The sequence below is a fragment of the Canis lupus genome, chromosome 28, assembly GCF_048164855.1.
Source record: "Canis lupus baileyi chromosome 28, mCanLup2.hap1, whole genome shotgun sequence".
Lineage (NCBI taxonomy): Eukaryota > Metazoa > Chordata > Mammalia > Carnivora > Canidae > Canis > Canis lupus.
This window is the reverse complement of record NC_132865.1, coordinates 19452142-19478750: the sequence shown is the minus strand read 5'-3', so window position 1 is coordinate 19478750 and position 26609 is coordinate 19452142. Positions and strand designations below refer to the sequence as shown.

At 40.1% G+C, this 26609-nt stretch overlaps 2 protein-coding genes across 9 annotated transcripts in view; one reads left to right on the top strand and one right to left on the bottom strand.

Annotated features, from left to right (window-relative positions):
• Window positions 1–15370, bottom strand: part of ELOC (elongin C) — a 24505-nt gene extending 9135 nt beyond the window's left edge. Inside the window, exons 1-3 of one of the 8 annotated variants that reach the window (XM_072804194.1) lie at window positions 14985–15127; window positions 14454–14564; window positions 3288–3341 (exon numbers count right to left, since the gene is read on the bottom strand). In XM_072804194.1, coding sequence (XP_072660295.1) covers window positions 3288–3291 — 4 coding nt within the window. In that variant the 5' untranslated portion in view covers window positions 3292–3341; window positions 14454–14564; window positions 14985–15127. Of the gene's footprint in view, window positions 1–3287; window positions 3359–14453; window positions 14641–14827; window positions 14913–14984; window positions 15188–15246 lie in introns of those variants that run through there. The other 7 variants (XM_072804193.1, XM_072804192.1, XM_072804195.1 and 4 more) reach the window with 7 other exon arrangements.
• TMEM70 (transmembrane protein 70) lies at window positions 14882–26609 on the top strand. Its single transcript, XM_072803785.1, has 4 exons — window positions 14882–14986; window positions 18568–18999; window positions 20473–20578; window positions 25974–26609. Exons 1-4 carry the CDS (start codon window positions 14882–14884, stop codon window positions 26429–26431), a joined length of 1101 nt encoding a protein of 366 aa, XP_072659886.1. The 3' UTR covers window positions 26432–26609.

Below are 26609 nucleotides of genomic sequence, written 5' to 3'. Positions count from 1 at the left end.
TCTTAATGCCCCCAAAGTAGGCAACTATTTAAAGGAGACTAAAGAGACAAATTAACGCAGTGATTCTTGATTGAATCCTGTATATAAAACATGGGAATACCTCAAAGATACTGTAGGTTCAGTTGCAGACCACCACATTAAAGCAAATAATGGGAAAGTGAGTCAAGTTCCTGGTTTCCTGGTGAATATAAAAGTTATGTTTATAGCATACTGTAGTCTATTAAGTGCGCTATGGCACTGTCTAAAAGAAAAATGTACATACTTTAACTTCATTGTTAAAAAATGCTAACCACTGTCACAGTTTCCTGTGAATAGTAATCTTTTCGCCAGGTAGTAGTTCTTCCTTTGATGTTGATAGTCATTGACTGAGGGCTGTGACTGCTATAGGTTGGGGCAGCTGTGGCAATTTCTTAAAGTAAGACAGTAGTGAAGTATGCTGCATCAATTAACTCTTTCTTTCAGGAATGATTTCTCTGTAGCATGTGAGGCTGTTTGACAGTTTCTGACCCACAGCAGATTTTTTTTCAAAATCGGAGTCAATCCTCTTAAACCCTTCCACTGCTTTATCAATTAAGTTTATGTAATATTCTAATTCCATTGTTGTCATTTCAATGATCATCACAGCATCTTCACTAGGAGTAGATTCCACTTCAAGAAACCACTTTCTTTGCTCACCCATAAGATACAGCTCCTCATCTGTTCAAGTTTTATCATGAAATTGTAGCAATTCAGTCACACCTTCAGGCTCCACTTCTAGTTTTTGCTGTTTCTACCACATCTGCAGTGACTTCCTCCAAGGAAGTCTTGAATCCCTGAGAGTCATCCAAGAGTTGCAATCAATTTCTTCCACATTCCTGTTAATGTTGATGTTTTGATGTCTTCCCATGAATCACATGTATTCTAGAATGGTGAATCTTTCCCAGGTTTTCAGTTTACTTTGCCCAGATGCATCAGAAGAATCACTCTCTGTGGCAGCTATACCTTATGAAACGTATTTAAGTAACAAGAGTAGGCTTAAAATACTCAGCAAACCATGCTGGAAACAGACGTGTTGTCATCCAGGCTTTGTTGTTCCATTTACGGAGCACACACAGAGTAGATTTAGCATAATTCTGAAGAGCTCCAAGATATTTGGAATGGTCACTGAGCACTGGCTGTGACTGAAAATCACTAGCTGCATTACCCCTGACAGGAGAGTCAGCCTGTCCTTTGAAGATTTGAAGCCAGGCATTGATTTTTCCTCTCTAGCGATGAAAGTCCTAAATGGGCATCTTTTTCCAATACAAGGTGTTCCATCTCCATTGGAGATCTGTTGTAAAGTTTAGCCACCCTCACTAATTACTTTAGCGGGATCTGGATAACTTGCTGCTTCACCTTACAGTTTTATGTTATAGAGACAGCTTCTTTCCTTGAACCTCATAAGTCAGCTTCTGCTAGCTTCACACTTTTCTTTTATAGCTCCCTCACCTCTCTTAGCCTTCACAGAATTGAAGAGTCAGGACCTTGTTCTGGATTAGGCTTTGTTTTAAGAGAATGTTATGGCTGGTTTGATCTTCTATCCAGACCACTCAGACTTTTTCTATCAATGATAAGACTGTTTTGCTTTTTTATTTTTTGTGTGTTCACTGGAGTAGCACTTTTAATTTCCTTCAAAAACTTTTCTTTTGCATTCATAACTTGGCTGTTTGGCACAAGAGGCATAGCCTTCAGCTTGTCTCAACTTTTGACATGCTTTCCTCACTAAGCTTAATAATTTCTTGAAAGTTAGAGATGTGTAATGCTTCCTTTCACTTGAATATTTAGAGATCACTGTAGGGTTATTAATTGGCCTAATTTCAATTTTTGTGTCTTAGGGAATAAGGAAGTCTGAGGAGAGAGAGAGAGAGATGAGGGAAGAGCTGGTCGGTGTGGGAGTCAGAACACACACAACATATATTAAGTTCCCTATCTTACGTGGGCATGGTTCATGGCATCTTAAATTAATTACAATAGTAACATCAAAGATAACATTAAAAACATTCTGATCACCATAACAAATATAATAATAATAATGAAAAAGTAAAATACTGTGAGAATTACCAAAATGTGACAGAGATGTGAAATAAGGAACTGCTATTAGAAAAATGGCATCAATAGGCTTGTTCCATGCAGGGTGGCCACAAGCCCTCAATTTGTTAAAAAAAATGCAGTATCTGTGAAGTGCAATAAAGTGAAGCACACTAAAATGAGGTATGTCTATAATATACCTGCTGTAAAGAACACTATTGAAATGACTGGGAAATTCTGAATATGGACTGAAATAGGAGATGCCTACTCATGTATTTAGAATGAAGTGATACCATACAAGTAAATAAATGGAAGAAAATGTGTGTATGTGTATATTGGTAGAAACAACATACACAAAGGGAAAGCAAATGTGGCAAAATATTAACAATCACTGAAGGCTATGTAGTCTATCACTCTTGCAATTTTTCATAATAAAAGCTGCTGGACTCATAAAGATTAAAGTAACTTCTAAATTATAGACTACTCAAGCATACAAATATTTAGCAGGTTTTACCAATTTCTTAGAAAAGAAAAACAATTATCAATTAAATTTACAAAATTTTTTTTTTGCAAGTTAAAGCATTTTATATGTTTGTTGGGAAAGTTTCTAATTTCTTGAGGTGTTTTTACTAGCACTCACAAATTATACTTGGCACAGAAACATTACTTATCTGCCTTTCAAAAATATGTCCAGGCATACCTTGTTTTACTGTGCTTTGCAGTTTTGACAAATTGAAGGAATGTGGTAACCCTGCATCGAGCAAGTTGGTGCCATTTTCCAACAGCATTTGCTGTCTTTGTGTCTGTGTCACATTTTGGTAATTCTCACAATATTTCAAACTTTTTTATTATTATTGTTTTTGTTACAGTGATGACTCACCAAAAGCTCAGATGATGATTAGCATTTTTTAGCAATAAGGTATTTTAAAATTAAGGTATTATATACATGGACATAATGCTATCATATACTTAATAGATTACAGTACAATGTAAATAGAACTTTTATAAACATGAGGAAACCAAAAAATTCATTTGATTTGCTTTATTGCTGTGGTCTGGAACCAAACCCACAGTATCTCTGAGATATGCCTGCAGTAAACAGATGCTGTATATTTAAACAACTAATTTTAGTCTTCTCTGATCATTTTTTTACTTGAATTCACCAATGGGAAAAGCCTATCCTAGAGAAAAAAAACCAGCTTCTCCTAGTTGAAATATAAAATTAATTTTATACCACTTACCCATTATGTTCTTACGAAATTCTACTTTACTTCGACAGGAACTTTAGTAGTTTCCTGAAAATATAACAATGCTATTTTAAGATTAATGCTGGAATAATGTTTTCACCCATTACTATTTAAAGTGTTTGTTATTACAAGTTAAGGACTCTCTCTCTGCTATGCAAGTTTCCCAGCCATCATAATATGGAACAGGATCAAGTTTCTGAACATCTGAGAAAAGATGATCACCTTCAGAATAGTAGTCTAAATACAGATTTGGTTTTATCCCCCCCTTTAACGTAACTATTTTGACAAGAGTTTAAAAATACAGATGTTGTTCCTTAGGAGTTGAATTGAACTTGAAGGAGATTGCTGGTCTTTTTTTTTTTTTTAAGTTTATTTATTTATTCATGAGAGAGAGAGAGAGAGAGAGAGAGAGAGAGGGGCAGAGACACAGGCAGAGGGACAAGCAGGCTCCATGCCGGGAGCCCGACGTGGGACTCGATCCCGGGTCTCCAGGATCACACCCTGGACTGAAGGCGGCGCTAAACCGCTGAGCCACTGGGGCTGCCCAGAGATTGCTGGTCTTAATAATTTCTTTGTATACTTGTATCTACTAGATACTAGTGGACACTACAGCACTTATTTGCTGAATGAATGACATGATAAATCCAAGGACATGAAGTAGCTTTCATAAAAATGAAAAGGGCTTGCCCTCAGCTTATGTAAGTGTGACATTTATGGTGCATCTTACTGTGCTATCCTTGCTGCAAAATTTAACAGTGAAGTGGTAGAAAATCTTTAATATTTTGAGAAATCTTAAATTTTTTAAAAAAATATTTTATTTATTTATTTGAGACAGAGGGACAGCACAGCAGGGAGCCCAATGTGGGGCTCAATCCCAGAACCCTGGGATCGTGACCTGAGCCAAAGGCAGACACTTAACCAACTGAGGCACCCAAGTGCCTCAAGAAATTTAAATTTTACAAAATGAGATGAATGCTAAAGAAAAAGGGCTCATGTTTCGAGTAATTTTAATTTCATATCATTTCTTCAAGGAGGATTCTATTTATACCATTATTTTTATGTTATTAACAGGAAAATAAATATCCTATCCTCTTAGAAATTCCTGACCAGTGTTTTATTCTAGCCTTAAGGGAAGGGCCAAAAAATGAACCATAACATTTTAGAACAGGAAAGGAACTTGGAGATAACCCACGTAATCCCTCATCTTAAGAAATGGTAGTATGACCGATGTAGAGGGGTTGAATTGATTTGTTCCAGGTAATGACAGAATGGGAGTAGGAATCAAATCAATTAGTCTAGAATACTAAGCATGGAGGGAAATATTTAAAGTACCATATCTAATATGAGCTAAGGACAACAAGGGCAATGTCACATCATTACCAACAATTTGACGGGCTAATAAGTGGTAGATATTGCACTATATGACTACATACATTATTTTAAAACAACACTTTCACAGGGGAATAATTATTTGCATGTCAGAGATGAAGAAACACTAAGAGGCTACTACTTGCTTAAAGCTTCTCTAACATAACTGGTAGCATGAGGATTTAAAGTTAGGTAGGTTTGCTTTAAAGCCCATGCACCTTACCATTATTCTATACTGCCATGGTAAACAATTTTGGCTCCCATTAAAACTTCCTTTTTACTACTGGTAAGAGCTGCTGATATAAATCCTTAGATACTTATCTAAAATTTTAAAACAGTACTGTGTCACTTAATGATACTAGACCAAAATTCATTGGTCATTTTTATTTTATTCTATTCATACTGCTTTGTAATCATTCTGAAAAAACAAAAAGGAAAAAAATGCTAGAAAAGCTGGAAGAAATTTGAGTGCCAACTTTCTATCTGGAAAATCTCCAGAGCAAAACATCTAGAATGTTTATTTAACTAGCAGTAGCTAAGCAACCATGCAAAGTCACATCTTAGAAGCCCTTTGGGTAGCAACAGCTTCTCTATAGACTTAATATAGCAAATCAATCTCACCATTTATATAACAATGTTGAAGGTGGGTGAGTGGGGGAAGGGACTCCCCATCATTAATAAGAGAACAGTAAATTAACATTAACAGTTAAAAGTAAATCCTAATTCTTATGTAGAAGTTAAAAATATTTGAAATATGATTAAATTTGGATGTAACCCACAAATTACTTACATAAGTCTAAGTTTGGAGTTAGAAAAGTCTCAGTGTAAACACTTGAATACCTTACTCCATAACTGAGCTGAGTTCTGGAAATATGAATTAGGTAGGCAAATGCAGTGGTAGAGAAGTAGGTTGAAAATAGTTCTAGGCAGAAGATACAGCAGCATGAACAAAAAGTTCTCGGATGTCGTTGTGCTTTTACAGTGTTATATATATATAAATATTACTTTTATAGTTTAAAAAAATTTTTAGTAACCAATAGAAATTCGAGGTGAGCCTAGTACCTACACTGAAATCAGTACTGAATCTAGTATGACTGAACACTGAAAAGATCTTTGAACAGCCCATCCTTTGGATTTGAAATGTTACCATTATCATTTATTATATTATATGGATTTCTAGACTATATTGTCTCACTAATCTTTTTTTCGCTAATCTGTTTATACCTGACCAATATATCCATTATTTTCATCATAAAGTGTGATAAACAGGTTTTGCTAAATGGTCAGGCAAGTCCCATTTTACCACTGCACATTTCCTGTTAGTTGACTTTTAGGTACTTTATAGTTTTTATTATGAATGCCATCTTGTTTTCCTATTATACTTTCTGTAAGATTATTGCTGGTGTTTTTTGTTTTGTTTTGTTTTGTTTTTTATTTATGATAGTCACACGGAGAGAGAGAGAGAGAGAGAGAGAGGGAGGCAGATACACAGGCAGAGGGAGAAGCAGGCTCCATGCACCGGGAGCCCGATGTGGGATTCGATCCCGGGTCTCCAGGATCGCGCCCTGGGCCAAAGGCAGGCGCCAAACCGCTGCGCCACCCGGGGATCCCTATTGCTGGTGTTTTAAAGAAAAGCTTTTAAATCTATTAAAAGTTGATTTTGTATCCCATTATCTTTGCAGAATTCTCTTATCAGTACTAATAGTTTTTCAATTGATTTGCTTGGATTATTAAGTAGATGACAGCAACAGCTGCAAATCTATTCTCTGTATTTTCTGTCTTCTTACATTGGCTATTTACTTCAAAAAGGTAGGAAGGTTAGATGTCTGACATCACTCACAAAAATATGCTACAGATTAAAGAACCAAATATAAAACATCTACCAAGCTCTGGAAAAACAGAAGAAAAAAATGCAAATAATCTCATAGACCTGTATACGAATGCTTGATCCCAACAGTAATCATAGAACATGCAAATTAAAACATTAAAATGAATGTGCTAAGAATCAAGTGCTGGAGGAAAGGGGAAAACTAAGTAAATAGCACAAGCAGCAGAATCATCAGAAGATGAGCAATTCTTGATATCTACTTTAGAGAAACACTAGTCTTGTGTGCAAAGGCAAATAGGATATTGATTCTAATAGTACAAATGAAAAAGGTGTCCCTGGTGCCATTTATGTAAAATAAGTGGTTTCTTGCCTCTTAATCACGTTTTCTGCAGAATAAATGAAATGCACAAAAATACATTTTCAAAAGTGTAAATAGGTACTCCTGGGTGGCTCAGCGGTTGAGTGGCTGCCTTTGGCTCAAGGCCTGATCCTGGGGTCCCAGGCTTTCTTCATGGAGCCTGCTTCTCCCTCTGCCTGTGTCTCTACTTCTCTCTGTGTCTCTCATGAATAAATAAAATCTTAAAAAAAAAAAAAAATCTCACCCCCCCCCCCATAAAAGTGTAAATAACTAGAAAATTATGGTTTTCTTAAAGAAAGCTATGATTTAGGGACCCCTGGGGGGCTCATCGGTTAGGCCAAAGACAGATGCTTAACTGACTGAGCCAGACAGATACCCCTTTGATTTTTAAAAAGAAGCTTTTTGATTTTTAAAAAGAGGCTCCTGGCTGGCTCAGTTGGAAAAGCATGTGAACTCTTGATCTCTGGGTTGTGAGTTTGAGCCCCACATTGGGTGTAGAGATTACTTATGTAAATAAATTAAAAAAAAAAAGAGGGGCACCTGGGTGGCTAAGTGGGTTAGGCATGATCTCAGGGTAGAATCCTGTGTAGGGCTCTGTGCTTGGTGCAGAGTCTGCTTGGGATTCTTTCTCTCCCTTCCCCTACTTGTACTTGTGTACTCTCTCTAAATAATAAATAAAATCTTAAAAAAAAAAAAAAAAAAAAGAAACTGGAGCACCTCAGTGGGTTAAATGTCTGCCTTCAGCTCAGGTCATGATGCTAGGTCATGATCCTATGGTCCTGGGATCAAGCTGTACCAGGCTCCCTCCTCAGCTGGGAGCCTGCTTCTCCCTCTGCTCCTTTCCCCCTGCTCATTCTCTCTCAAATAAATAAAATCTTAAGAGAAAAAAAGAGAAGAGAAGAGAAGAGAAGAGAAGAGAAGAGAAGAGAAGAGAAGAGAAGAGAAGAGAAGAGAAGAGAAGAGAAGAGAAACAAGAGCGTGGAACCAAGCAGCTCATAAGGGAACAATGGTCGGCTTGATGATTAAAAATATGTAAAAATAGGATTAATTTGGAAAACAAATACAAGGTGATAGAAATTAGGTTATTCCAATTTGTAAAATAACACATCAAAACATTCTGCTCAGAATGTGCTTACAGTGTCACTGGATTCATGTCTTTCAAGACAAGTTAAAATTCTCATTCTGGCCTATTTAACTTATAACAATGTTCCTATATTTAATTCTTGTGTAGGCAGTCTTATTACTTTTAGCAAATGGTAACCCTCCTCCATTTCTCCTTCACTGTGAAATTTATAGTTTTCTTCACTATCAGATGCAAATGCTTTTAAGTGTGTCCTTTTAGATATATTTTGTCTTGCTTACTAGCTGTTAAGTTTCCACAAAGCAAGCAGGTTCTATTTCTTTGTGACAGGGATTCAACACAAGGGTAATTATATGGTAATGTTAACAATGTGAAGCTTCATACAATAATGTGTCTGCCACAAACACAGATAGTAGCATTCTGATTTTTTTTTTTTTAAGATTTTAATTTATTTATTCATGAGAGACACAGAGAGAGGCAGATACACAGGTAGAGAGATAAGCAGTCTCCATGCAGAGAGCCCACTGTGGGACTCCAATCCCAGGACTCCAGGATCAACGCCCTGGGCCGAAGGCAGGCACCCAACCACTGAGCCACCCAGGTGTTCCTATTCTGAGCTTTCTAACAGAATAGTTATTTAATGATACGATATGTTTTTGACCAGTATTGATTATTTTCATGTTCTTCCAGGATGTTGGCATTGAATAAACTTAGAACTTTTAGACAACCACAGTGAAAACTGTTCCTTCTAGGAAACTTCTATTTAAGTTTATGGAAATATTCTGGGCTATACTGAAGGGAGGGAGTAACTAAGGAAGGAGATGGTATTCCATCTTTCACAATAACATTCAGTCAATATGAATTCTAATTCTTAAAACAGTTTTTATTTATTTATTTTTAAAGATTCATTTGAGAGAGAGAGAGAACACACAGAGGGAGAGGGAGAAGCAGACTCCCCGCTGAGCAGGGAGTGTGACATGGGGCTTGATCTGAGCCGAAGGCAGATGCTCAACTGACTGAACCGCCCAGGTGCCCCCAAAAAATTAAAGACTTCAATGACATAACCACATTTTATGAAATTATGATAATTAAAACATCAGTCTCACAGTTTTGCACGGACTACCATAAACTGCTAATTATAAATGCAAGTGTATGAAGCATATATTCCTATACATGACTTCTGGAATTTTAGGTTTCTTAGAACTAATGCAATCTGAAACTTGGTTTGATAATGTCCTCAAATCTCCTAGGGTTAAAACTCGTTCTCAAATATCCCTGACTCTAAGAACAAGTTTTGTTCTCAGTGGCAGTCTCCAGTAGGTCAAAGAGGACAGTTCTTTGCTTTTACTGAAGGAGTCTATTAGGTCATTTAAAGTAAAAGAATGGGTGGCTCAGTGGTTTAAGGCCTGCCTTTGGCCCAGGGAGTGAACCTGGAGACCCGAATGGAGCCTGCTTCTCTCTGCCTGTGTCTCTGCTCCCGCCCTTGTCTGTGTCTCTCATGAATAAATGAAAAAAAACAAAAAAAAAAAAAGTAAAAACATTGACCTCAATTTCCAATCTATTTCTCATGGTTAACAATTAATCATGGCCTAACTGTACTAAATGATCAAGTTTTGGGATCCCTGGGTGGCTCAGCGGTTTGGCACCTGCCTTTGGCCCAGGGCATGATCCTGGAGTCCCGGGATCGAGTCCCACGTCAGGCTCCCGGCATGGAGCCTGCTTCTCTCTCCTCCTGTGCCTGTGCCTCTCTTTCTCTCTCTACATCTATCATGAATAAATAAATAAATCTTAAAAAAATTAAAAAAAAAAAAGATCAAGTTTTTACTAAAATAATGACTCATCTAACAATACTCAGTAATCAACTATGCTATATTTCATCAGCAGGGCTTGTTTTCTCAAAACAAGCCCTCATAAAAGCCAGTTATAGGTTGTTTTTTTTTTTTTAAAAAGATTTTATTTATTTATTTATTTATTTATTTATTTATTTATTTATTTATTTATGAGAGAGAGAGAGAGAGAGAGAGAGAGAGAGAGAGAGAGAGAGATACAAGCAGAGGGAGAAGCAGGCTCCATGCAGAAAGCCTGATGTGGGACTCGATCCTGGGGAGTCCAGGATCACGCCCTGGGCTGAAGGCGGCGCTAAACCGCTGAGCCACCCAGGGATCCCCAGTTCTATGTTCTGCCTATCGTGAATTGTGGGGCTTTAGGAATCTGGATTAGAAGAGATTTCTCTGATATTTAAGAGCTCTGTTTTATTTTTTATTTATTTATTTTTTTAATTTTTATTTATTTATGATAGTCACACAGAGAGAGAGAGAGAGAGAGGCAGAGACACAGGCAGAGGGAGAAGCAGGCTCCATGCACCGGAAGCCCGACGTGGGATTCGATCCCGGGTCTCCAGGATCGCGCCCTGGGCCAAAGGCAGGCGCTAAACCTCTGCGCCACCCAGGGATCCCCAAGAGCTCTGTTTTAGATTGGGCTCAAATGACCAATCAGAAATATTACACAGGGTTGTGCAGACCACAACAATCATTACAGTGATGTTAAGTGATCTCCAGATCACTGTGAATAACGGTTCTTGGCTACTTATGTTTGGTAAATTATAGCTGTTTCATACCAATTTACAAGTGGCAAAATGATAAACAAGACTTTCCTAAATTCTTACACTAGATTCCTAAGTATTTATCCAAGAAATAATTTGCTCACAAAGAATCTTTACAGAAATGTTCACAGAAGCTTTATTCAAAATAAATGAGAGACTATCCTGATGACACAGAAGCTATAATACATTTGTACAGAGGAATACTACTCACAACAAAAAGGAATGATCTACTGATACACAAGACATAGGTGAATACCAAAAACATACTGAAAGGAGAAACAAACAAAAAAGTACATACTGCATTAATCCATTTGTATGAAATTTTAGAACAGGCAAAATGAACTCAGAGTGATAGATTAGTGGCTGCTTCTGGAGGAATGATTAGGAAGAAGCATGAGGCAACTTTCTAGAAAATTAAATGGCATGCTGAGCATTTCCCAAATGTTAATTACAACTCAATCAAAAAAATTAGGTTAAAGTAAGATTTTTTAACTTAATTTATTGATGATATTTCTTAAATTTTGATATCTTTCATTGTAGAAATATCATCAATCGAAAATGGTTTTCTGTCTCATTAACCTTTCAAAAGATACTTATGTTGATAATAAATCCAAATTCTCTAGGTTTGCAGATGCTAATAGAGGGGAACAGGACTTTGGGAGTCCTAAAGAAGTAAATCTGGAACTATGAATCTGTTCAGTGAACAGCCACAAGAGGAAACTAGCTTTTGATCTGGGTCTCAGTGGATGGAGGTGTTTTTACCAAGCAGAACTGGAAGAAGAGGGAAAATAAACAGCATGAGCCAGATCAGGAGAAGGGTGGGGAAGGCATATACACAAAGCAACAGTGTCACTGCAAAGTCCTCATCTGAATTTCTACTCTCCAAATTTCCATCTTGAGACGCTGATAGGTTATTAAAGTGATGAGTCCTGTTTCTTTCTCTGTTAAACACAATGAACTAAATTGTGTCTAAAAGTTCCTTCCAGCACCATTTCATGATTGTACCCATCTGAAATTCTTCCTCCCTCTACAAATGCCTGTAATTCCCAGTTTCCCATCTTTATTAAAGAGTTGTTGCTCTCATACAGCACAGAACTTAAGGGCTCCAGAGTGCTATGTGTTTCCATGGAGTATGTATGCCTCACCCCTGTAACGCACCTAACCTCCCTCTTAGACAATGATCCCCAAACTCCTTTGTTTTGGTTTTAAAAAGTCCGAACAAATACTTCCACTATATAGTATCTAATTATAGATTAAACATATTATAAAATAATTTTAAAAAATCCTTAGAATGATGGGCTAAAATAAATAGGCACCCAGCATTTTCTACTCTGAAAAAAATCCTAGCTTCTCCTAAACCTCCAACACCTTCTCCTTGCCCAGACTTTACTTACTTTATCAGGAAAACAGAAAGATAGCACTTCAATTGCCTTGTCTTTCTATCTCCATCCTACTTGCCTCTATATATCATATAATCTGTCTACCCTCCTGTTTCAAAAATTGAATAAAAAATCAACCTTCCTATCCAAGGCCAATCTTTCCACTTAAGCACACCTCTCCAAGAACTCAGTCCTGCTTTCATTCCCATTAGCACATCAAAATGCTGTAACATCAGGGATCCCTGGGTGGCGCAGCGGTTTGGCGCCTGCCTTTGGCCCAGGGCGCGATCCCGGAGACCCGGGATCGAATCCCACATCGGGCTCCCGGTGCATGGAGCCTGCTTCTCCCTCTGCCTGTGTCTCTGCCTCTCTCTCTCTCTCTCTCTCGGTGACTATCATAAATAAATAAAAATTTAAAAAAAAATGCTGTAACATCATTACTACTATTCACTTCTTAACCCAATCTGATCAGACTTCTGGCCTGCCAGTCCATTCAAAGGGCTCATCATATTTCAATTACTTTGTTTACATGGAGAATTTTTAATCCTTATCTAACTCTTAGCAGGATTTTACAGTTGACTACTCCCTCCTTCCCAAAAGGTTCCTCCCTTAGTATTGTAGATGCCACACCCTCCTGGCTTTTCTGCTTTCATCACGGTTTGCTCATCTTTTGACCACAACGCTCCCAGTCTTCTGCCCTCTTCTCCATTAACACTCTCTGCTTGATGTCCTTCAGTCCACAGGTTTACATATTATCTATAAAATATGACCCCCAGATAATCCTCCTAGCCTGACTTTGCCCCTAAGCAATAGTTATGGATATTCAACTTGCCTACTTGCACACATTCTGAGCTGTATAATAATTATCAAACTCCTGATTTCCTATGCAAAACTCCTTATTCCTCAGAAACCAGCGTAGGCTCCTGTCTTATTTCAGTAAATGGTACCACTGTTCACCCAGATGCTTGGGCAAAACAGTTGATTCCTCAAATTTTTTTTCTGTCTTAGGGGTGAAGGCAAGACCTACCTGGCTCCATCTTCAAATTATATTTCAAATCAGACCATTCCTCACAAACTTCCACCCTACATCTCTAGTTAAAGCTACTATTTCTCAATTGGACTACTTACTATAAACCTCCTGAGGAGCTAGTTTCCTCGCTTTCCTCCAACTGGTCTGTTTGCCACACAGCAACTAGCCATCAAAAGTAGAAATTAGACGTCATTCCCCTGCACAAAATCCTCTAATGGACTCTCGTTACAAACGAGAAAAAGAACTATAATGTTGTATCTTATTTAGTCTTTGCTAACTACTCTGATTTTATTTCCCATCCTTCTTACTTCACTATGCCCCAGCTATACTGTATGCTGGCCTTCTTAGTATTGTAATAGTTCAAGTCCATTCTTCTCTTAAGGTCTTTATATTTGTAGTTACTGCTATCTTAAAAGCTCTTCCTTTAGATCTTCCTTATCATTTAGGTCTCCATGCGAGAAACATCAACTTCTTGCTCACCGCCCTATCACAATTAGACACCCCTATCCTAGTCACCTAATTTAATCTAACTCTAATCTTGATACAATTTCTTCATTTACCACCACTTGAAACTATATCTGCTTATACCTTACACTTATTGTATTTCCTCTCTTTCCCCAAGCTCCATTAGGGTAAGCCTAGTATAGCACCTAGCACATAGATGTTCAATAAACATTTCTTAGTGAATGGTATTATTGTTTTCTTAATTACCAAGGCTTGAAAGTTCAGGCATCACTTGATGGGCTTTTTTGGATCTTATTTAATAACGGAACAGTAAACACAAGTTAGCTAAAATGCATGTACACATATCAGTGTAAACGCAAAGAGTTTCCACATTATCTCATAGCAATGAAAAATCTGTATTTAGAAAAACTCACCAAAGAAGCGCTGTGTAAGATACACTCAAACATTACTTTAGAACTTGATATTTAGAGCTGACAAGAACTTCTGACTACTATCGCCTAATTACTTCACTGAATTACCATAAAGGTAATGAAACTGGAATCTGTGAGCTGAGATAAACATATATATTTTTATATGTAGTTACCAGTTAAATTCAGTTAAGGGAAAAAAATAATAAGTCATTTTAAAAACTAAAAAGGCACCCCGAATCACCACGGGCAATAAATAAATATCCCCGACGGCAGAGACCACAGTTGCTTCCTTACCATTGTATTTCCAGAATGAATGAATCCACGTGTGAACTGTGAGGTTTCAACATCATGGATTACAAATATAATGTAAGCGAGAGCACAGATTTATCATCTTAGTCTACTAAACAGAAAAGGAAACGACTATTTGGGGATCAAAAAAGCAAATCTGGCGATTTGAAAAAAAAAAAAAAAAAGAAAAAGAAAAAAGGACTTTAAAGCTCGAACGAAAGGATTTCGGTTGTTCTCCACACCGAAGGTGACGCCAAGTAAAAATCGCTCGCGCTACTGACGTGAACTTTACGACTATGTCACGAGAGTTTTCAGTCCGAGAGGGAAACCCCCCGTCGCGGTACTAGATACCTTTCAGCCAGACCTGGAAGGCAGGCGCGCGACGGGAATCCCAAACTATCAAGTCGGGCAGAGATGGTCCGACAAGTTCCCCCAGAAGGTAAACTTCTCGGGGTCCTGCAGCTGGAAAAAGATGAGGGCTGGGACTGGGAGAGCCACTCCTGTGCCTGGGGGACCGACTCCAAGAAAAGGACGTTATCTGAGAGCACACGGGGAAAGCAAAAAGGAAAAGCGACAGGGCTGCCGCGCTCCTGACTCCGCCCTCCCCGCGCTCAGCCCCGGGAAGGCCCAGGCCCGCGGGCCGCCGCCCCTCCTTCCACCCTCCTTGGAGCCCACCGAGCGGCGCCTGGGAAGGTCCCGCCGCCCTCCTCTCCCCTCCCCCAAACCAGGAGCCGAAGAGGCCCGGCGAGGTTAAGAGCTTCCGTTCCTTCCCCGCCCAAATGGGAAGGGGTGGGAAGGAGGATCGCGAGCGCGCCCAGCGCGAGCCTGCCGTGGCCTCCACGCGGATCCGGAGCTCCGTTCCCACCCCAGCCCGACACTCACTCGTCAGCCCTGCAGCCACCGCAGCCACCGCGCCGGCTCCCCGCGCACCGCCACAGCCCCTACTCCAGGGCCGCCCCCCCACCCCCAGCTGCCTGCGCCCTGGGTTCCGGGGCACTTAGAGGAATCACTTCCGCCGGGTCACCGACGCGCTCTGCGCCGCGCGGGAGATTAGTACCTGCTGAGTACCTACTACTTCCGCCAACAGGAAGTGCGCAGCGCCCCCCCGCCCCCCGTCCCTCCTCCCGCAGTGCCGCTGGCCAACCTCGCGGGACCGCGGCCCTTTGCAAATCCCCACCAATCCGATTCTGGGTCTTCTGACTCCCAGCATGCAGCGCCGATCCTGATCCGATTTCTTCAGGGACGTCATTCCCAGAAGCAGCTCGGCGGGAGGGGAGGGGGGGGCGGGGTCCAAGGCAGCGCTGCATCCTGGGATTCGTAGTTACTCTGGAGGCTACAGCCTCCACTGCCGCACTACACCCTGGGACTTGTAGTTTCTCACGCTGAATGTTACGCTCTTTGGTGATTTTAGAGGTTGTCCGGGGTCGAAGATTACCTGCAGAGAAAAGATTGAACAGGGGGAGTGCGGTTTCGATGCTAACAAGATCGTGCTCTTTAAAAAACTGTCTTTTGGTGGAAAGGGGCAAGAGCATCTTGACTGCTAGCACAATCGGCTGGCCTCGTTTCCTCTCTTCTCGGCACCGATCACTAACCACGCCTCCACCCCCCAGGGTTGGGAGCCTTTCTCCGTCCCTACAAACCCCTCCCTGCCGGGAGTTACTCAGCTCTGCTTAATTCTGAGATCGCTCGGTGAAAATCCCAGGAGTTCGCCGCGGATAACTGAATTCTGAGGCCGTCTTTGACCCTCCACGCCCTCTCTGCCCCAGCACCCTTCCTCTCTCGCTCTGTCGATCGGTCCACCCTTTTTACTTGCTTTGCTGTGGTTTGGTTCAGGCACCCTTCCAGAAAAGCTGAAACAGCTAAATAAAGTTTGCACTCTGTTCAGGAGACGGGGGCAAGAAGGCAATGTAGGGCCAAGACACTCTCCGTGGCATGTTGCTCAACTAGGCGCTGTTGTACTAACAATGTCCACATAGGAAAGTAAAGACGAAGCAAAATGGGTTGACCTAATTTATGACTTTTGCTTGAAAGACATGTTTTGTTGATCTGGAAGATAAATCATTGCTTTATAACGGACTGTTCTGAGTTAACTTTTCAAAGCTCTTACAAGAAAAAAAAATTTTTTTTTTTTAAGTTTTTGGTTTTAACGGTAGCTCAGAATAGAGTTTGGTAGGGAGGAGAGACCATGGGGTGAGGAGAGGAGGCTGTGAGCCCATATTCTTTTTCTCTCTTTTAAAAAGCTTTTTACTTATTCACGAGAGACACAGAGGCCAAGACGTAGGCACAGGGAGAAGCAGGCTAGCTGCGGAGAGCCTCATGTGGGACTAGATCCCGGAATCCCTGGATCATGACCTGAACCAAAGGCAGCCGCTCAACCGCTGAGCCACCCAGGGATCCCCTATTAGTTTCTTTTGTACAAAATTTTACTGTATTTTAAATTTTTATTTATGTAGTCAATATAATATATGCTCATTATAAAAAATAGATTGCAGATGTTTGTTTTTTCCACGCACTTTTACATGATCAGACTGTGTGTATATGGTTCTGGTTAACTTTCCAATTTAACGTCTCTGTAACCAAAATCTCAATAGGCATCATTTCTAATGTTTGTATAGAATTACATTGTATAAATAGATCATGATTCACTTAAGTATTTCTCTAATGTTAGACATACACCTGGTTTGAATTTTTAATTTTTTAAAAGAGAGATAGAGGGCAGGGGGATGGGAAGAGAGTGAAAAAGACTCTTAAGCAGGCTCCACACCCAGCATGCAAAGCTGCACGTGGGGCTTGCTCTCAACACTCTGAGATCATGACCTGAGCAGAAATCAGAATTGGATACTTAGACTGAGCATCCAGGTGCCCCTACTTCATTTCCATTTTTAAATCATTTAAAGTAATACTGTGTTTAGTATCTCTGCAATACTTTTTGACCATGTTTCTGATTATTTCTTCAGAATATGAACATTTTAAAAGATTTTGATAATCTGTTGGCAAATTCTTCTTGGGAAAGGTTCTCCTAATACATGCTTTAAGCCAGTAATATATAAAAAAAATATTTAGGGTTCTTATTATACTAGCTTTACCAAAATTTTTCTTTTCTTTTTTCATCATGCCATTCTGCCCTTAAACTCACCTTAATGAAAGAAAGAGAGCTGGTGGATGGGGAGGAAAGATAGCTAAAAAACAAACAGGATATACAGTAATGGCAGTCATACATTCTCTAAGTGATAACCGGTTTGTAATTTCCCATCAACCTTCATCTTTGAAGGGAAATTCAAAAACCCATTCAAGTAGTTTATTTTCAACAAATGTCTATTAGCTACTCTCAGTGGAGGACTCTTAACCACTTTGTTTGGTGCAGTCCAATTTGAATAGATTTTTGCTCAAATAAACCAAAACATTTAAAAATGTCTCAATTTATCTTTGTAACAGTAGGAAAACACTGTACTAACAGAAAATTTTAAACATACCAATTAAATGGATAATTGATGTTTGTGGTATCAATTACACTAAACAGAAGAGTTTTTAAAATGTAAGTGGAAGATAGCTTTAAGAAAATGAAGTCACTCATAAAGAAGCAGTATAATTATTATTTTTTTTTAGATTTTATTTATTTATTCATGAAAGACACAGAGAGAGAGAGAGAGGGAGAGAGGCAGAGAGACACAGGCAGAGGGAGAAGTAGGCTTCATGCAGGGAGCCTGATGTGGGACTTGATCCTGGGGCCCTAGGACCATGCCCTGAGCCCAAGGCAGGTGCTAAACCACTGAGCCACCCAGGGATCCCCAAAGCAGTATAATTTTATCCCTTTGGATTCCCAGAAAAAAAAAAAAAAAAAAAAAAGACAGGGATTTGAATTGTCAAGGTGATACTATTTTAGACTTTTGAGTTTGATCCTTTCCTATGCCAAAAGCCTCTTGACTCAAAAGCATTCTTCTGAAATAGTAAATAGGTGTGTCAACCAGTTGGATGCTCATCCTTCAAGTCTCAGATAACGTAAAGCTTTTAGACATTCTGAGGCCAAAATAATCATGCTCTTTTTTTTTTTTTGGCTTCTCAAGGCTTTTGTAGATTGGTATATTTTAATTATATTAAAATAGCATTATATTTCAGCGTAGTTTTAGGTGTTTCCTCCACCGTTAGTACAGGTTTCCAATTTTGTGCGGTATCTTTATGTCCTCTGCTCCTTAGTCTTAGGCTCTCGGTACTTAACAAGTAATGAACAAACGTGTGAAGGATTCCAGAGGACCAATCTGTCAAGTATCAGCACCGCATGAACAAGTTCCAATTATTTTCTACCAACCCCACGGTTGGATTAAATCACCATTCATTTTTGTCCAAGTCGCATAAAGTATCGTTCCTCTGTGCTAATAGGTTAGAATCGTTTTCCGAAGAGAAAACGGGTTTGGAGGCCTAGAAAAATGACGCTCAGGCGCATCAGAGGCTGAACTCTGCCTTCCAGGCTCCGTCCGCCCTTGGCGCCGCGGGGCTGTCCGCCCGGACCTTGCAACTGAACGCGCGAGGCCGGGGAGGCGCGGGCAGGCCGCGGGTTCTGCGCACGCGCGGGCGGCGGCTCCGGGCCGGCGGGCCTCCGGGGGCGGGGCGTGCGCGGCGGGGTGCGGCGGCGGCGGCGGCGGCGGCGGGCCTGGGGCCTCGGGCTGCTCGGCTGCCGCGGGCCTCGCGCGGGATGCTGCTCCTGGCGCTGCGCAGCCGGCGGGCGGCCGGACTTGGGCTCGGCGGGCAGAGCACGGTACCGCGGGCGGCCGCCGCGCTGCGAGGCCTGAGGGCGGCGTCCTGGCGGGCGGCCCCCTGGCGCGGCTCCTCGAGGCCGCTTGGCGGAGGCGTGGGCTTGCGGGGAGCCTCGCCGCTCGTGGGCCGGCGGGCGCGAACGCAGGTCGGCATTCTGGGGGGCGGCGGGGCCCAGGGAGCGTCGGCCGGGGGGCGTGGGTGGGGAGCGGCCCTCCGCGGGGCTCGGGCTCGGCCTCGGCCTCGGCCTCGGCGGGAGGCCCGGGGCGCCCGCGGCTCCAGGGGGATCCATCCCCATCCCCATCCCCATCCCCATCCCCATCCCCATCCCCATCCCCATCCCCATCCCCATCCCCATCCCTTCGAGACCGGCCGTTTGGTGGTTTTTCCGGGCGGCTCCAGAAAGTGGTTCACAGGTGGTTGCAGACCCAGCGGGCTTGTGAGGACTCGCGCTATTTTCTGCCCCTGAGAGGAAGCCTCGGAAGGGTTGATTTGCAACGAATGGAGGGAGATGCACTGAAAGAACTCAACCTGACTTGAAGTTTGTTCTTTTTTTTATTTTTTTTTATTTTTAGATGAGGCTATTTTAAGGAATTCCTTTGCTCCCTGGAGAAAGGAGTTGGAGATATTAATCCTCTCACTTTATTTTTTTTTTAAGATTTTATTTATTTATTCATGACAGACACACACAGAGAGGCAGAGACACAGGCAGAGGGAGAAGCAGGCTCCACGCAGGGAGCCCGACGTGGGACTCGATCCCGGGTCTCCAGGATCACGCCCTGGGCCGAAGGCGGCGCTAAACTGCTGAGCCACCCAGGCTGCCGGATCCTGTCATTTTAATCTGAATAAATTGTCTCCTAATCCTGCCCTTTAAAATGTCAGAATTAGAAAGTATGGTTGAAAACGTGGAAGAAATGCCTAACATGGGAATTGGAATGTCATTAAATTTCAGCGTAAAGGGATTAGGCATACCTTTTGCATTTTGAAGGGTGTGTGCTGTGAAATTCATTTTTACACCTTATGGGAACTCTTGTTCCTGTGAAATGTGATGAAGATGTCAAGTGAAGTATTTTCTTAAGAGGAACAACAGATGCAAGGAGATGAATAGGGAAAGAGTTAACTTTCTAAAAAGACATACTAGCTATAATATAAGCGTTTTAGAAATATTAAAAACGATCTGGACTTGAAACAATTTGCGTTCCCAGTTTTTTTTTTTACATACATTAACATTTTTTTGAAAAGCTAATGCATTTAAAATTTTGACAGGAGAACAGGAGTAATGTCTTCGTTCACCACAGAATGAAGAAATTATGCCACTAAAATGTTTTACTTGTTCCAGGCCCCACTTTATCTGGGGGGGGGATGGGGGTGGGGGAAGCCTTCAGCTGGGATGCAAACCTGGATTTTCAAACTCCAACTCAGTAGGTGACTAATGAATTAAGGACAGTGATTTTGTTAGTTGGATTTCTTGAACTTGGTAGATTATGTGGGAGAATTAAACCACCTCATATGACACGTTCTCTTACTCTTCATTATAATTTATAAAGCTTAAAAAAATTAAAAGTTGATCCTAAATGCACTTTATTATGTACTCACCTTATAACGGTCTCTGTTTCAATAGATACCTCTTTGTTGGGAAAGATGTGTTCAGTGCTTACATACAGAGCTTGAAAAATCAGAAGATGGAAGGCTGATTTATACTGGGAATCTGGCCCGAACAGTATTTGGTGGGTAATCAGAAGTGAGGGTAATTTCCTTTTAACCCCCTTTTAGTTGTAAAAATGGACCCAAGATACATTACTTCTTATTATATCATCTCTTAATTGTAAGATATGAGGCAAAGTTAGGTTATAATTTTTTTTCTTGTGGCTTGTAAATCAAGATTAGAGGCTGAAACCTTTGCATTTTTAGGAGATTTTAGAAAGATTTTTGAAGACTGTTATGGCTTTGTGATTTTTTTTTTTAAAGATTGTATTTATTTATATGACACAGAGCACAAGCAGGGGTATCTGCAGGCAGAGGGAGAGGGAGAAGTAGGCTCCCCACTGAGCAGGGAGCCCGATAGGGGGATCAGACTTAGGACCCTGAGATAATGACCTGAGCTGAAGGCAGACACTTGACTGACTGAGCCACCCAGGTGCCCCTGACTTTGGGATCTTATGGCTAGGTGCTAAAGCTTCCCTCCCTTGGTCACTTCCCAAGATGTTTAACAACAAAATAGAACACAAAATAGTGTATATTTGTGTAATGTTTGAATATGGAGAGAGAGAAAAAAATACGGAATTATACCCCTTAAGAGTGGTTATTTGGGGGAAGTACACATTTACTTTATATATTTATTTTTTTTTATTTTTATTTTTTATTATTTTTTAAAGATTTTATTTATTTATTCATGAGAGACACACAGAGAGAGAGCGAGGCAGAGACAAAGGCAGAGGGAGAAGCAGGCTCCATGCAGAAGCCTGATGCGGGACTCGATCCCGGGACTCCAGGATCATGCCCTGGACCGAAGGCAGGTGCCAAACCGCTGAGCCACCCAGGGATCCCCACTTTATATATTTTTAAATTTGGCCATTGCAATAAACATATAATACTTTTATAATTAAATAGTGTATTTCTTTTATGTTTTTTGAGGTCACTTTAACATTTTCAAGAAACATGTTTAGTGGGTTTTCTAGGTGGTAGTACTTGAGAAGACAAAGAGTATTATTAAATAGCTCTAAGTTTGAAGCTCTTTCCTTAGCTCTTTTTTTGTTTTTAAAAGATTTTCTTTATTTATTCATGAGAGACACACAGAGAGAGAGGCAGAGACACAGGCAGAGGGAGAAGCAGGCTCCACGCGGGGAGCCCGACGTGGGACTCGATCCTGGGTCTCCAGGATCACACCCTGGGCCGAAGGCAGGTGCCAAACCGCTGAGCCACCCAGGCTGCCCTCTTTCCTTAGCTCTTAATTTGGTATTTAGTATGATTTAGTATTTAGAATAATTTATTAGGGAGGTCAGAAGAACTTAGGTATGTGCTTTGTTCAAGTTCCTGAGGTTGTATTTCATTTCAGTAATCTTAAAAGTATAACCGACATACCTGGAGTACGACTTTATAACCAAGTCGGCCACAAGATTTCACCACCTGCATTTGCATTCCTGTTTTTGATTATGCTGGTGTCTGAATCATCTAAAATTTACTCTGGAAATCTGTATGTTCTCAAGTATGTGGTGTCAAAATAAACTGTGTTAAGGATACAATTTTAGCTATATAAGACTTTGGCAAGGGAGCCCGGGTTGCTCAGCAGTTTAGTGCTGCCTTCAGCCCAGGGTGTGATCCTGGAGACCCGGGATCGAGTTCCGTATTGGGCTCCCTGCGTGGAGCCTGCTTCTCCCTCTGCCTGGTCTCTGCCTCTCTCTCTCTCTCTCTCTCTCTCTCTCTGTCTCTCATGAGTAAATAAATAAAATCTTAAAAAAAAATAAAACATTGGCAATAAGGACTGATTATAATCACTATTGAGAGGAGTTTTGAAGTTACTGGAAAAATCAATTTTGGGTGATTAGAAATGTCTTCAGGAATCAGTACATGAGTTGGCCATTGAACCTGTGCCATATCTCTGGCCTGGGATACCTGGGTTTATACCATTGAGATGTATTAACAGTGACCCCCATGATACCCTTCTTTCTGAACAGACACAGGTCCTTCAAATGTAGGGGAGACATTAATTTATTTCTTATTTCCGCTTGACTCCAGTCTGTAAAGAAGAGAATATAAATAGGAATTTTGGTGTACCTACCTATATAAATAGGATGTTATGTTTGTAGGAGAGCGTAGTTATCCATGGTATTCAAAGTTTTAGAATTATAACTTGTATAGGAATTTAATGTTTGAGTTCTTTCAATATTATGATAATTAGAAACTGTACTTTTCAGGGATCACTATTTTTTCTATGTAGAAACTGAGGGAGAAACATTTTTTTCTATATATAACAGGTACCATTTTAGAGATTCTTTTTTTAAAGATTTTATTTATTCATGAGAGACAGAGACTGGCAGAGAAGCAGGCTCCATGCAGCGAGCTCGAAGTGGGACTCAGTCCCGGTACTCCAGGATCACGCCCTGAGCCAAAGACAGATGCTCAACCACTGAGCCACCCAGGCATCCCCCTTTTTAGAGATCTTTAAACTGCCAAATATGTACCAGTTTAAAGACATTTGAAGGGTCTTATAGTTGATAGTTTTTGTTAATTCATCAACAAATAATGACTTTGTCATAGTCTTATTTTCGGATGAGGAGAATTTGAACATGAGGAGGTGTGAAAGAAGGGCATAGGGTAGTATGAGCAAAGACATGAAGATGGGAAAGCCCAGAATATGTTTAGAAAATAGTAATTACTTCAATCCAAGCAAAATAAGGTATATGTATTAGTTTCCTCAGGCTCTTATAATACATTTCCACAAACTTGGTGACTAAAGTAACAGAATTTGTTCTGAAAGCTCATGTTTTGAAATCAGAGTATTGATAAAGGCCATACTGCCTCTGAAGGGTCTAGGAAAGAATTCCTTGCCTTTTCCAGCTTCTAGTGGCTCCCAGTAACCAGTTGTGTTCCTGGCTTATGGGGGCATAACTGCATAACTCCAATTTTTGGTTCTTACTCATGTGGCCTTCTCTGTGTGTCTGTCTTGTTCTGTCCTTATAAGGATATTCTCATTGGATTTATGGCCTACTCTATTCTAGGATGATCTCATCTCAATTTTTGATTATATACAAAGAGACTATTTCTTTTTTTTAAAAATATTTTATTTATTTATTCATGACAGATAGAGAGAGAGAGAGAGAGAGAGAGAGAGAGAGGCGAGACACAGGCAGAGGGAGAAGCAGGCTCCATGCAGGGAGCCTGACATGGGACTCGATCCCAGGTCTCCAGGATCACACCCCGGGCCAAAGGCAGCACTAAACTGCTGGGCCACTGGGGCTGCCCAAAGAGACTATTTCCAAATGAGGTCACATTTGGAGGTTCTGGGTGGACATGAATTTTGGGGTACACTTTTCAACCCACCATAGTGACAAAAATCATGGGGAAAAAGTAGTTGGAAGAACTAAGGAGGCCTTTTTTTTTTTTTTTTTTAAGATTTTATTTATTTATTCATGAAAGACAGAGAAAGGCAGAGACGTAGGCAGAAGGAGAAGCAGGCTCCAGGCAGGGAGCCTGATGTGGGACTTGATCCTGAGATTGCAGATCATGCCCTGAGCCAGGGGCAGGTGCTCAACCGCTGAGCCACCTAGGCGTCCCTAAGGAGGCTTTTATATAGGAGGCATCTTGGTCCCCATTGTATCTAGTTATATGTGTGCCAGTGTCATAGCAACTCTCTGTGGGAGGAAGGAAGGAATTATTTTAAAATTACTGATGCAAGATCATTAAGCCTTCAACCAATAGCAGTGTACAAGAGAGTATTATAGCCTCACCAGCAGAGTTTGTTGTCAAACTTTTGGTTTTTGGCAGTTTGGGGGAAAAACAATATCTCGCTGTGCTTTTAATTTCATGTTCTTATGATTGAAGTTTGTTAACATTTTATCTGTTTAAGGGCCATGTACATTTTTGGTTCAGTATGGTGTCTATATTTCTTTCGTATGTGTGGATAGGGTTCTTTTTTTAATCCAACTTTTGGCACATATTTGATATATTTTTTAAAGATTTTATTTATTTATTAGAGGATGTGCAGAGAAGCAGGAGAGGGACAGGTGGCCTCTGTCCTGAGCATGGAGCCTTATGTGGGCTCGATCTCATGACCTGAGCCAAAATCAAGAGTTGGATATTCAACCAACTGAGCCACCCAGGCACCGTCAAGATTATATCTTTATGCTAAATTTCTGTATGCAGTTAGGTTTTCTTTCTAAATTTTCCATTTTGTTCTATTGATCTATTTATTTGTGTACCAGCAGCACACCATTTTAATTATAGCATTATGTTTTAGTATCTAACTCCTCCCCCCAACCTTTTTTTTCTTCTTGTTTTTCTAAATTAGCTTTATAATCAACTTGTCTGGGATCTCAACTTGTCTATTTTCTAAACAGATGGTAAAATTATACAATCAAACTAAGAATTTTCATTTTAAGTCACTTATTTAATGTGGTAAAATATACATAACATACAATTTATGGGCAGCCCCGGTGGCTCAATGGTTTAGCGCCATCTTCAGCCCAGGGCGTGATCCTGGAGACCCGGGATCGAGTCCCACGTCAGGCTCCCTGCTTCTTTCTCTGCCTGTGTCTCTGCCTCTCTCTCTCTCTCTCATAAATAAATAAAATAAAATAAATAAAATCTTTAAAAAATAATAAAATTTACCATTTTAACCATTTTTAAATACATATTTCAGAAGTCATTGATTTTTAATCTTTTTAATGTGACAGGTAAAAAAAATTAACATTTGAATATCTTTTCTTGGTAAAGAAGTTGAATGTATTTCCCACATGTTTCTTAACCATTGGTGTTGTGTTTTTTTGGTAATTTGCTGTTTTAATCCTGGACACTTTAAAAAAAAAAATCCTGGACACTTAATCTAATTACTTAATCTAATAATGTTAGTCTTATATGTAAACATTTAATGCTAGGTATGTGGAAGTGCTTGTTAATAGTTTTATTTAGTCTGACTGAATTAATTTTCATAGTATTCATAAGGATCTTTGAGTAATATTAAATCTTTTATTGGGGAACTGAGGTGGAGGCCAGCTAACCCTAAAGCAGGTTTTCCAACCTGGAGGGGTACTGTACTGGCTAATGGTCTGGACACTAGAATCAAATTGCTTGGGTTTGAAGCCCAGTACTGCCTGCCTCTTGGTAGTTTTGTGACATTGGGCAAGTGCTTTATTTTTCTCGTATGATGGTGATAATTATGGGAGTGATGGTGATAATTATATATCTGCTTCATAGTGTGTTTTTGAAGATGTTATGAATAAAATATATAAAGTATGTAAAGAACTTAACACAGAGCCTGGAAAATAATAATTACTATATATGTGTTTTGGTCTTGTTGTTTTGATGATGATATAAGAAGAAAGGTGGAAGAATTAATTGGATAGATTGATTCTTTTATAAAATTTATAAATATTAATACTCATGTTTTTTTTTTTTCCTACTTAGGTGTGAAATGTTTCTCTTATTCTACAAGTGTCATCAGTCTTGCATTACTACCATATATTTTTGCACAAAACAATATTATATTTGGAAGTCTACCTTTGCAAATATTATTTTATGGCATCATAGGAAGCTTTACGGTGATTACTCCAGCACTGCTTCACTTTGTTACGAAAGGCTATGTTGTTCGGTTGTACCATGAAGCTACAACAGACACTTACAAAGCCATTACTTATAATGTTGTGCTTTTAGAAAAAAGTACAGTGTTTCACCAGAACGACGTGAGGATTCCAGACAGCGCTCATATATTTACCACATTTTATGCTAAAACAAAATCGCTGTTAGTTAATCCAGTGCTCTTTCCAAACCCTGAAGATTATGACCATCTAATGGGTTATGACAAACCATTCACTTTTGATACGGAAGCAGACAGTGAGAAGAAACAGGTTAAAGATGAGAAATGAATCTGTTGTTTTCTAGGTTTGTGCTTAAATGTGATTTATGTTCCAATGTATGATAAAATTGCCTTTACTTTTGTTTTCTGTTAGCAACTGAAAGTAATTTGAAACTGTATCAAACAACTTTTAATTTTCAGAGAATTATGTTCCTGTATAATAAAATAAGCTATGTTTGAAAAAACAA